The 12,833-nt window shown below is 38.3% G+C and overlaps 1 protein-coding gene across 1 annotated transcript; it reads left to right on the top strand.

Moving 5' to 3' along the window:
* Nucleotides 1–1,215: 1,215 nt before the first annotated feature.
* LOC127638349 (protein SPT2 homolog) lies at nucleotides 1,216–12,635 on the top strand. Its single transcript, XM_052119831.1, has 6 exons — nucleotides 1,216–1,675; nucleotides 1,982–2,096; nucleotides 8,901–10,304; nucleotides 11,402–11,555; nucleotides 11,803–11,880; nucleotides 12,192–12,635. Exons 1-6 carry the CDS (start codon nucleotides 1,616–1,618, stop codon nucleotides 12,289–12,291), a joined length of 1,911 nt encoding a protein of 636 aa, XP_051975791.1. The 5' UTR covers nucleotides 1,216–1,615; the 3' UTR covers nucleotides 12,292–12,635.
* Nucleotides 12,636–12,833: the final 198 nt, after the last annotated feature.

Raw genomic sequence — 12,833 nt, 5'->3', positions numbered from 1 at the left:
TCATCATCAGGGGAGGAGAAAATTTAGCGGTGACGTGGGCGGAGCCAATGGTTGGAAACAGAATGTGACGTAGATACACGGCCCGTCCTATCAGGATGCGGGACAGTGTTGACGTTACCAAAGAGTTTACTCTTTGACATTACAGAGAGCCTTTGCTAATGTGGACGTGTGGGAGGGATTTACTTGCCAGATTTACACGAAGCACATTTATCTTATTACTTTTTTTTATTGTGTTTATGATGCTCTTTGTTATCCTTATTATGTCGAGATTTAGATGAATAAACGAACACATCGCCGAACTGTTTACTGGATCTGTATCGCCACCTTTTGGCGAGAAGGAAAATTGCGCCTTCACATTAAAAAAATAAAAATAATTACAATGTATCTTAATGTGTATGTTGTAAGTTTGGTCTATTTTACGTATTCATGATTTTTTTTATTTTTTTTTTTTTAATTAAACGCCGAACTTAATAGAGGCCAATTGTTTTATATATGTGTATTTTATAATTATTACTTATAAATATATATATATATATATTTTTTTTTTAATAATAAATATACATTAGAAACCTCTGTTTTCTGCAATGACTAACAGAAAACTACTTTACGTTTACTTTAGTTACATTGTGGCGTAATGTACAGAAATTAATTAATGAAACCATTCAGACATTGTGTGTGTGTGTGTGTGTGTGTGTGTGTGTGTGTGTGTGTGTGTGTGTGTGTGTGTGTGTGTGTGTGTGTGTGTGAGTGTGGAAAATGTTACTCTTTAGCTTCACCGATTATCCAAAAGAAGTTTAAAATATGTTTATTTAATTAAACTTGCTATAATTCTGATCAAATTTCAAACTCATAAACGTTTACAATAGTATAGACTCTCTAAATAATAAATACAAAAATATTAAGTATTTACATATACCTGAGCTTTATAAAGTGTATTTATTGGAATAATATATGTACCTTTTCTACCTTTATTATAGTTGTGTATTTTATTACCTTTACTTTTCTTCTTTTTTTGTGTTTTGTATACACATCTTCCGATATAATGTTAAATATTTGTATTCATACAAAAAAAAAAAAAAACAAAGTATAAAATACACTTATCTATATATATATAACATCTATAGATATATATATTTATACAGATCAGTAATAAAATAGTAAAGAAAAACATGCCACAACTCATCGGAAGTGACGCATGAACGTGAACCGGATGACGTGGGTTTGGTTATTAGTTCTAGATTTTGACGTTGTGTTTTAACAGCTTTTTTTGTTGGTTTAATATCGTTTAATGACACTTTGAGGTAACTCATCTGGTGTCATTGATCAAAAACGGAACTGAATTATTTCATTTATCTGGCAAACGCCTCAGTTGTTTAAGGGTTTAAATGTACAACAGCTGATCCAAAGAACCGAAGCTTAAGGCAGTTGATCTAATCGAGGGATTTTCCTACTTCGAACTCTAACAATTCTAGTTTGATTTAAACAACTGATTCATTCGAATTGATTTGGCTGGTTTAAAGGTCATAAAGACTGTTTGAGATTAGTGTGTTTTGACTGGAAAGTGGTAACTATAGCTAATAGCTATAAAAGTGAGCTTTGGAGAGCGTGTGTGATCATGGATTTCGACAATGTGCTGTCCATGGCCTCCCAAAATCAAGGGCTCAGCTACGTACCGGTGAGTAAAGGAAGAAAATATGCGTGCAAAAATAATATAATCTCATGCAGCCTTCAAAATAATGTCGTAATAGGCAGTGAATTCCTTAAATTGTTCAAATTGCATGAAATGATTAAAATGTTCTAGCATTGCAACATGTCAATTTGACATGTTTTGATATTAAATAGTATTCCCACATCTTCAAATATAATTAGGCTTAGTCTTTCTTGTGTGTTATCGGTTAGGTTACTTACAAAGTTTATTGAAATCAATATGATATCCATAACTTGCTTTGTTTTAACTTAATCATTTGTTTTTCTTATATAGAAAAGGTATAGCTTGAAAACTGGCCCTCCGAAGAAAGATGTCCGAGTGAAAGGGGTTAATTCATCTGCTGTGCAGGCCTACTTGAAGAAGCAGGCCACAGAGCAAAAGCATAAAGGTAAGTTAATTTCATTTTTTTTGTAAAAGACACATTTTGTTCAGGTTCAAAGGAGTAACCCTGACTTTTTGATATCCTTGACTGAAACTTTTTTTGAAATGTATGGATTCATAGTTTCTACCTTAAAGACAACATAAAATTTGTCGACTTTGTTTACTTTATTAAAACACATTTTAGTTTTATTGTGAATGCTTCGTGTATATTGTGAATTATTGTCGATAAAACAATATTTTGTTGTCTTTTATTTTGTATTTTTTTATCCACTTTTCTCCCAATTTGGAATGCCCAATTCCCACTACTTAGTAGGTCCTCGTGGTGGGACGGTTACTCGCCTGAATCCTGGTGGTGGAGGACAAGTCTCAGTTGCCTCCGCTTCTGAGACCGTCAATCTGCGCATCTTATCACGTGGCTCACTGTGCATGACACCGCGGAGACTCGCAGCATGTGGAGACTCATGCTGCTCTCCACGATCCACGTACAACTTACTACGCACCCTATTGAGAGCGAGAACCCCTAATCGCGACCACGAGGAGGTTCCCTCATGTGACTATTCCCTCCTTAGCAACCGGGCCAATTTGGTTGCTTAGGAGACCTGGCTGGAGTCACTCGGCACACCCTGGATTTGAATTTGTGACTCCAGGGGTAGTAGTCAGCATCAATACTTGCTGAACTACCCAGGCCCCCAATGTTTCATTGCCTTAATCTTTTGCACAATTCCTAATGTATGCGATTAAAATTAATGCATTAATTTTAGCTTTAAAGTGATTAACGCATTTACCAATTTTCATATTAGATTCTAAAAAATACTCTGCATGTAACAACAGTAAATCACCATTGCGAATGACATTCAAATGAATGGGAAGAGCCCAAAACGGACACCTACCTGTCGCAAAATTGTATGTGCCTTCACTAATAAAACAGCAATTGTATCATAATAAACTCCACATGTAGTTCACCCCAAAATGATCGTTTAGTGTAAAACAAGTTGAAGATTGGCAGACAGGCAATCAATTAATTACTTGATGACTAGTTTCCTATCCAAAGCAGTTTATTCTGCATACTGAAGCATCTCCTCCATTATCATCCATTCAAAAAGAATGGCCTCTGGTCTTGCCAGTGTACCACCACATTACATTATGTTTTGCCCTCCTTGATGACTCCCTTTTCATAGAGGGGTTATTGTATCATTATGTGGGCAGTGCCAGTTCTCAGAGGGAGAACAAGACATTCTCTGGAAGTGCTTTTCATGTGGAGTTCAAAGCGGTGTGCATCATGTAAATGCAGCTTTGTGATTGCTGCAGCAAATGGGGATAGCCACGATTAATATCGTGGAGGATGAGAATTTAAGAGATTTAATACCCATTGCAATGAATACTTGACCTATGGGTCTGTCTCCACTCTGGTATGGATCATCCTTTTTCACAATCCAGTCAATCCGGGGGGTAGCTATACTTGTGAGGACCAAATGTTAGAAAATGTCCTCACAAATGTAGTAAAACTTGAGAAAAACAACTTGTGAGGACCAACTAAATGGTCCTCACAAGTTGATTTTCTCAAGCAAAAAAGGCTCAAATCAGCTAAATTATGTTTGTTTAAATCTAATAAAATGCACCGGTTTCTGTGAGGGTTAGGTTTAGGGGTGGGTAGGGGATAGAATATATCTTTAGCCTGCTATAAAATACATGAAAGTCTATGAGATGTCGTCACAAGTATAGTATAACCAACGTGTGTGAATACTGCGTGTAAAATTATTAGGCAAGTGAGTATTCTGATCTTATCATTATTTCCATGCACATTTTATAAACTTGAAAGGTGATTTGTATTTGTGTAATGAGGGTGTGGCAAAGGTGACTAACACCTTATATCAAGGTTTGCATAATTATTAGGCAGCTTCATTACCTCAGGTAAAATGGGTAAAAAAATAAAAAGAGATTTAACTGACACTGAAAAGTCAAATATTGTAAAATGCCTTTCAGATAGGGCTGGGCGATAACACGATATATATCGATATAGTTTTAAAGCAAATCCACGATAAGCTTTTGAGGAATTTTTTATATTTACTGTGTGTAGCTAAAACACAAGCAGTTCGGCTTTCTCAGGCTGCGTTTCCACTGGGGCTAGGAGAGAGCTTGCTCCACACCGCTGCCAATCCTACGATCCACCTTGTGAGCATGACGCTCTGCTTTCATAGGAATGAATTGAAAATGCTCTCAGCTTCACTTACAACGCGCCAGTGGTAACGTAGGGTCAGACTGGATGAACTTGCTAATGTTAGCTGCCTTGCTAACAATTAGGTTACGTCGGATACCGGATTGATTCCATCCGCACCGCAAGACTTCATGACAACGGTTGTGCTCTCTCATCGTCTCTAGTGAAGAGCGCGACAGAACAACAGTGATGTGGACAACAGCTCTGATCTTCTTGAATATTGTTCTCTGGCACCAAACAGGCATTATTTCTGCCCTGTCCCGCTCCGCACACGTTGCATCTTTTCCCTGCATGTGTGTAGACATGAAGCGCCGCATGTTAACGTGGTTTCAAAGCACCTTTTAAACCATAACGTTTTTCCCTTCTAAATGTATCTTTATTAGTCAGCATGTTACAAGCCTTTAATAATAAACAAATCGATTTCTGTTCTAATTTTGTGAAATTTACTTAGATGTCTGGAATGGATAAGGAAAGACTAACATTACTAGTTGGTAGACTAGTCTCTCACTTTAATGAAAATATACAAATGTTTTTTTTATTTTTTAAAACGTTTTATAAATGTTCTCTCGGGACACCCCATAACCCACATTTAGCATCATTCCACAGTCACAAGAGCTTCTATGCCCCATACTTTGGTATCTGAATCTAAAGAAATATAAAAATAATTTCATTTTAATGTAAAAATATTCCAACAAATACTGGACCGCTGACACTATGCTTCAGAACAAACAGATGATCTTTTAACATTCATTTTCAATTGATAAACGGTAAAATTGGTAAAAGATTCGACAGACCCCACTGCTTTGGCTGTCTCTGGACCCCCTGTGCAGTTTTGTAGAGACTATTTTGACTGTTTAGAATTCATTTTTTCTTCTTTTCTTCTGCCAACTTTGAAATAAAAAAGAGAGTGCAGTGTGTAAATGTATATCATGATAAATATTGATATCGAAGAATATGAAAAAGATTATTGTGACAACAATTTTGGCCATATCGCCCAGTCCTACTTTCAGATGGATGCAACACTATTGAAATAGCTAAACTGTTGAGGCGTGACCACCGGACAATCGAACATTTTGTTTTGCGAATAGTCAACCGGCTCTCAAAAAACACATGGAAAAGAAAAGGCAAAGAAGCTACCAGGAACACATTATCCTCCAATGCTACCATTTTCCAGAACTGCCACCTACATGGATGTCCAGAAGTACAAGGTGCTTGGAGCATCAAGATTGGCAAGAAATACATGAAGACAGAATTTTCAAAGGTTTTATGGACAGATGAAACAAGAGTGACTCTTGATGGACCAGATGGACGGGCCCGTGGCTGGATTACTAATGGGCATAAGGCATCACTTCGAGTCAGGTGCCAGCAAGGTGGAGGAGGGGTACTGTTATGGGCTGCTATCATTAAGGATGAGGAAGTTGGACCTTTTCGAGTTGAAGATGGACTGAAACTCAACTCTCAAACCTACTGCTAGTTTCTGAAAAGTACTTTCTTCAAACGGTTGTACAGGAAGAAGTCCTCAGCATTCAAGAAGGCCATGATCTTTATGCAGGACAATGCTCCATCACATGCATCCAAGTACTCCACTGCTTTGCTAGCCAGCATGGGCCTCAAAGATGCCCAAATAATGACTTGGGCCCCCTTCCTCACCTGACTTAATCCTAATGGGAACTTGAGGGCCCTTCTCAAATGTGAGATTTACAGTGAGGGAGTACAACCTCTTTGAACAGCATTTGGGAGGCTGTGGTTGCTGCTTCAGCGAAAGTAGATCATGAACCGATCAAGAAACTGGGGGACTCCAGGAAGGCTCATGGCATTTATAAAAAATATGCTATATTGGTCACAGCATTTTTGGCCTTTCAAAAAAAATTCAATTTAATTGTAATTTTGTGTTACTTATTAGCTGCACTTTCTCTAAAACATGAGAATAAACAATTGAGTTGGGAGAATTTTTTTTGTAATTTAGTTGCCTAATAATTGTGCACACTTATATATTCCCCTGAGAAAGACAAAACTCACTTTTCCTTTGTTAAACATTCAGGTTTGAGGTTAAATAACATTTTGGATTGACTGAGAGCATTGTATTTGTTCAACAATAAAATTAATCCTGAGGAATACATTTGCCTAATTGTGCATGCAGTGTATATACAGGACTGTGCAAAAGTTTTAGGCACTTAAAATGTTTCACAAAAGCATTTGTCTTAAGATGGTTATTTATATCTTCAGCTTTAGTGCGTCAATAGGAAATATATATATATTATAGACTCCCAAACATTTGCATATAGAAAAGATTAGAATAGGTGAACAGAGTGCTCTGCAAGATATGGCATTGCCCCCGCATAGCCCCTCACTGAATATGTATATTTCGAGTCCAATTTTTGTTTTACTTGTAAATTGGGTTGCTCCAATTCCCAAATTTTGTCTTCAGTATGATACCAGCCCTGGTAGCTCGGTATCGATACTTGGGCAACAAATAAAAAAAACTCAGATTGTTGATGAAATTACACAGAAATTTACTTTGCTAAAAGAACTGCATAAAGTCTTGAAGATACAAATTATGCTTTTTCTTTAAAAATTTGTCTAGATTCCATGTTAAGTGATTTAACTAAATGTTATGATAAAATTGTGTTTAATCAAATACATACTGTACAGCTTTAAGCAAATGAAAATATAAAAATTTTCAACAATATATACACCCCAATCAGCCACAACATTAAAACCACCTGCCTAATATTGTGTAGGTCCCCCTCGTGCCGCCAAACAGCGCCAACCCACATCTCAGAATAGTAGTCTTGAGCTGATATTCTTCTCACCACAATTGAGTGGTTATCTGAGATACTGTAGACTTTGTCAGTTCTAACCGGTCTGGCCATTATCTGTTGGCCTCTCATTTCCATCCACAAAACTGCTGCTCGCTGGATGTCTTTTGTTTTTGGCACCATTCTGAGTAAATTCTAAAGACTGTTGTGCATGAAAATCCCAGGAGATCAGCAGTTACAGAAATACTCAAACCAGCCCTTCTGGCACCAACAATCATGCCACGGTCCAAATCACTGAGATCAACTTTTTTCCCCCATTCCGATGGTGGGTGTGAACTTTAACTAAAGCTCCTGATCCGTATCGGCATGATTTTATGCACTGCTGCCACACAGTTGGCTGATTTGATAATCACATGGATGACTGTTGGTGCCAGATGGGCTGGTTTGAGTATTTCTTTAACAGCTGATCTACTGGGATTTTCACACACAACTAAAATTTACTTGGAATGGTGCCAAAAACAAAAAAAATCCAGTGAGCAGCAGTTCTGTGGACAGAAATGCCTAGTTGATGAGAGAAGTCAACAGAGAATGGCCAGACTGCTTCAAACTAACAAAGTCTACAGTATCTCAGATAACCACTCTCTACACTTGTTGAAAAGAAGAAAAGAAAAGATGCACAACTGAGCTATACGGTATTAATGAAAACAATCTCCTCCTTTCCATTTTACCCTGTTACATTGGTTACATTATGGTGACTACTTTGAAGGGGTGTCACGGTGGCTCAGTGGTTAGCATTTTCGCCTCACAGCAAGAAGGTCCTTGGTTTGAGTCCCAGCTCAACTAGGGCCTTTCTGTGTGGAGTTTGCATGTTCTCCCCATGTTTGTGTCTGGTTTACCCCACAAGTCCAAAAACATACAGGTTAAGTGAATTGGAGACTCTAAATTGCCCCATATGTGTGTGAGTGAGAGTCCCCCAGCCACTGGGGGTTGCGTCAGGAAGGGCATCGGGCATAAAACTTGTTCCAAATTAAATGTATACGTGGACTATCATGAAGCGGACCATGCACCTACACAGGACAAATGTTAGGAAAGGGAGATTGAATATTACTACTTTGAATATTACACTTTTATACATTAGTAATATTTTTTCTATCGTAATATATTCAATTTCATGCATCCGGTTGAATAGAGCTCTTGTTTTATTGGGACTTTTATTTTGAAAGACATTTTGAAGTTCTTGCTGTTTTTGAAGGGTTTGTTATGTCAAGCTTCCCTTGACTCAAATGTTGCAAGCTGCAATGGTGAAATCGGTCATTTGAGAGTTTACAGCTGGTTATACACTATACATGCTGCTCTGCAGATGGATACTATTGGACAGACTGCATGACAATCAAGCATTAGTAGTGTGTTGCATTTGTGTGCACACCTGCTTGTGTGTGAGTGAAGGATATGACCGAGCAGGACATTCATTCATTCTGTGGTGCGCATGTGACTTATTTAATTAAATTACATTCTTCTGCTGTTTAATGATCACACTTGCCATTTCAAGACTTTTTTATAATTATTTTCAAATGGTATTTGATTTCATCTCAAAACATTCACAATACATTTCATTTAGCTAATGGCAGCATACTTTAATATGGTACCGGAATGAACAACAAGATGATATAGTACCGTTTAAAAATGTTTTGTATCGTGATATTTCGTTAGTACCGGTATACTGCGCAACCCTACTTGTAAATAATGTCACCTTATGGAAGAAAAATAGGTTATGAATGCAGTTTCATGTTGACTTTTTAGTGTGCTCATATGATGTATTTCTTCTCTTTTGTCTTAGAACTACAGAATAAGAAGGCAAAAGAAGAGCTACTGGCCAAAAGAGTTGAGCTAAAATCGGACAGGAAGGCACGGGCAATGGCTTCTCGAACCAAGGACAATTTCAGAGGTTACAATGGCATCCCTATCGTAGATCAGCCCAAAAAGAGGCAGTCGAAGGCAGATAGAGGCGAGGAGCAGCAGACAACTGTTACATATGATGAGGATGATGAGGACAATTATGACTATGAGGGTTCAGAATCTGAATCTGATGAACAAAGCAGGCCAGTTAAGGCTCCTTCTAGAGCAGATGCCCCAATCAAAGTCGACAGCAAACAGAAAAAACCCAGTGCCGTAGCTAGACCCGCCCCACCACCAATGAACTTTGCGGACCTCTTGAAACTTGCACAAAAAAAGCAGTTTGAACCTGTTGATCTGAAACCAGTGAAGAAGACGACGACGGAGGATAGGCTTCGAACAGCAGAGGAGATTCGAGAACTCGAAATGGAGCGCAAAGTTAAGAAACCGGATAAAGGGCGGGATGCGAAACCAGACAAGAATTCGGGACCGAAAGACAGCAGGTCGCAATCCAGCTCAAATTCCCAAAAGAAAAATGTAGACCGAGACAACAGAAATGAAAGGTTGCCCAAGACATCATTAGACAAGCATTCCTCTAGCAGTACCAACAAAAAACCAAAGCCCCAAACACCCAATGAAAGAATTCACGGTTCTGCCAAACTGCATGGAGACCGAGACCGCTCAGGATCATCAGATGCCTTAAATCGTAAATGTGCCATTAAGAACGGTGCTTTGTTTCCGGCTCAAAAAGCACCACCCAGACCCTCGCAGGGCCAGAGGCTTACAACATCAAGTGACCTTACCCAAAAGAAGGGGAATACCTCAATATCAAATGGGAAGTCAAGTATTTCTGGAATTCGTCCTGGAGCTGCTCCTTCTATGGCTAGATCATCAGGTCAAGGACCACAGAAAAAATCTGGGCAGGTTAGACCTGGCCAGAATAACTCTGTTAGGGGAGGCCATCCTCAGAAACCAGGAAAACCAGGAAATGTGGCACGATCTGGAAGTGCTGCTCCACCTCGGCCTGGTAGCAATGCACTTTTACGACACCCTTCTGGTGATCCTTCAAGGCAACCAAGACCAGGTGGTAGTTTGCAGGCTCAGCAACTTCCTGGAGGCTCCAGGGCCTCCATAAATGGACCAAGCAAGATGGGAGGTGGTGTTTCTGGGAGGCCTGTAAACAGCATAGGTTCAGGCCCTGGAAGACCTCAGTGCACTGTTGTTTCAGAGACCATTTTATCAAAGAACTTTGCATCAAGACCTGGAATGGCCCCAAGGCCCCCAGGACCTCAAGGCCTTGGGACAGTGATTAGCCCAACAGGCCATAGAATTTTGGTTAGACCTCCTGGTAAGCCTCGTAAGAAGAACATTTGAGTGGCCAAGTGTCTAATAGTTTGCTAATATTAATTACCACAGAAAATTATTTTGACTCGTCCCTCAAATACGATACATTTACACTACTGCACTTAAGTTATAATATTATATAAAGCCGTTTCGACTCACGCACAGTTGAGTGCTCTGTCTTTTAAAGATTACCAGATAGGGTCATGGCATAACTATTTACACCATGTACTGTTTATATGGAGAGATATCCACTGACTGGAATTATGTATATGATGTTAACTAATAGTTTATATGCCTAGAAGAGTAGTCCTACTGCTAAAAAGATGTTTTTTCAGACAGATTTTACAGCTGTAACACTGTATATGCATTTTAAGAAATAATGGGCTACACATAGGGGTGGGAACCAAGAACCGTTTCTTGTTTAGAACTTGTTTCGTTTGAGCCAATGAGCCAGCTCTTTTGAATCTACGGTGCGAAACACAAAGCCCGCCCAGTGTTGACCGGTTCTTGCGAGTACAGCGCAAATCATCAAAGGCTTTCGGTGTAGTCCAAAACCTGAACTAATTACTCTTACGAGCCAGTTCTTTTTAGTGAATCATAAACGACATCAGTCAACTTTTTTTTTACAAAGGGAGGGATAAGTTAACATTTTGATGTGGTAATTTAAAGCATGTCAGAACAATCCTTATGGTGTGGTAATTTAAAGCAATCCTTTAATAGAACCAAATCAGTTTGAAAGTTGGGCATGGTAGTTGAGACTTGCTGATTTGGCGAATCATCTACAAAAAAAACGAGGCTATGCTTGGTTCTCGTTATTACTCTCTTTTGGTGTTATTCGTGAAACATGAGCAAAACGAATATCACCATTTGAATGAAACAATTAAAAAAAACAAATAATAAAATGTATGTAAAACATGACAACCTAGTCTTAATTTTACTCTTAGTTTATAGAAATGAATAAGAATGAAAATGTACACTTATCACAAATTCTTCCTTATAATATAGATTGTTGCATTCACTTCTTTGGTGACGTGTATTGTCTGTTTTCTCATGTTATTGAAATTGCAACCCCTCTTTTCCTGCTTTTTGTTTTTTTTGAAGGACCAGCACTACCCCCAATAACATCCACCTATAAACGACAGTATGAGGAGGAAGAGTATGACTCGGAAATGGATGACTTCATCGACGATGAAGAACAAGATCATGATGAAATTTCAAAACACATCAGGGAAATCTTTGGCTATGACCGGTCCAAGTGAGTTCATGTCCAGTATAAGGTTATACAGTGGCCCCAAAACATATATGGACACATAAATCACACTTAACATATGAATATAATTGTGTTAAATAACAAAATATCAGTCCATTTTAAAGACTGCACAAGCACACTTGTACGTTTCACAAAATGAAGATGAAATATATTTGGAAACAATGCGATGAACTACACAAAGGGTTGTATTGTGTTCCTGTACATGGTAGTAAAAGTGCCCTTCATTCTACAGATATAAAGATGAAAGTGACTATGCACTGAAATTTATGGAGAGCAGTTGGAAAGAACAGCAAAAAGAGGAAGCTAGGAGGTAAGCCAGCACATTTCACTTCAAACTACTGCAGTAAAATTGTTTCATCGTTCCTTTCACCAAATCATCACACTGTCTGCCTTTTTTTCTGTGTTTATTCTGTTTTGCCTTTTGACCCTAACTGTCTGACTAGCCCGCGAATGGTAGTGCTTGAAGACCAGGAGGAAAGATGAGAACTTGAGATGCAACGAATGAATGTCAAGAAGAGAAAACTAACATGATTGTGTTTTGATTGCTTCTCTTTCCCTTTGTGCAGAAGACCCACAACCATTCCATACCTAATTGAATCTTTTGTTCTTTCTTTGCCTTAGTTTACGCCTGGGTATCAAAGAGGATGCAGAAGACATGCTCATGGAGGAGGAGGAGATGAAAAGAAAACTTGCAATGAAAGCAAAGCGGAAAAAGATTTAATTGAATTGACTTTGATCTAGTCTCATTGTAGTGGATGGGGTTGGAGCGGAAAGGAAATCTCTTACCTTCCTTGTGCCTCTGACATTTGTTACACTATTTATTTGAATGCCCAAGCCATGGGAGCAGGTTTGCACTATCAAGAGCCCATCTGTCGTAGCTGAGAATAATGTATGTGAAAATAATAGCTGAGAATCACAATGCCAATTTTTGTATCAGTAGAAATGATTGCAGTCTATTAATGTGGATGACTGACGTCTCAAGAACCAACTGCTTAGACATTGCTCCAAAAATAGGGAGACTTATTTTATTATTTGTACTATTTAATTGGTGAGAAGACAAACTGCCATTTCTTCTGATATATTTTCTTTCTTGTTAAAAAGATTTGAAAAATATTGTTGTCCTGTCATTTATTCTTTATCTTTAGTGTCATTTGATGTAGCATCTTGAAAGCAAAATTGAGGTGCTTTTAGCTCAAATGGAATTCAAATATTTGTTTTGTTCAGTAAACCAGTGACATTGCACAACTTGTTCTTGTAAGGCAT

This window comes from Xyrauchen texanus, chromosome 46 (genome assembly GCF_025860055.1).
Source record: "Xyrauchen texanus isolate HMW12.3.18 chromosome 46, RBS_HiC_50CHRs, whole genome shotgun sequence".
Classification (NCBI taxonomy): domain Eukaryota; kingdom Metazoa; phylum Chordata; class Actinopteri; order Cypriniformes; family Catostomidae; genus Xyrauchen; species Xyrauchen texanus.
This window is presented reverse-complemented; position numbering and strand designations above follow the sequence as displayed.

What these genes read in the sequence shown, in the direction of transcription:
- LOC127638349 (XM_052119831.1), top strand. Translation starts at nt 1,616, where the DNA reads ATGGATTTCGACAATGTGCTGTCCATGGCCTCCCAAAATCAAGGGCTC. An exon ending in AAGGGCTCAGCTACGTACCG is followed by an intron (nt 1,676 to 1,981) that starts GTGAGTAAAGGA and finishes TTTCTTATATAG; the next exon opens with AAAAGGTATAGCTTGAAAAC. An exon ending in CAAAAAGAGGAAGCTAGGAG is followed by an intron (nt 11,881 to 12,191) that starts GTAAGCCAGCAC and finishes TCTTTGCCTTAG; the next exon opens with TTTACGCCTGGGTATCAAAG.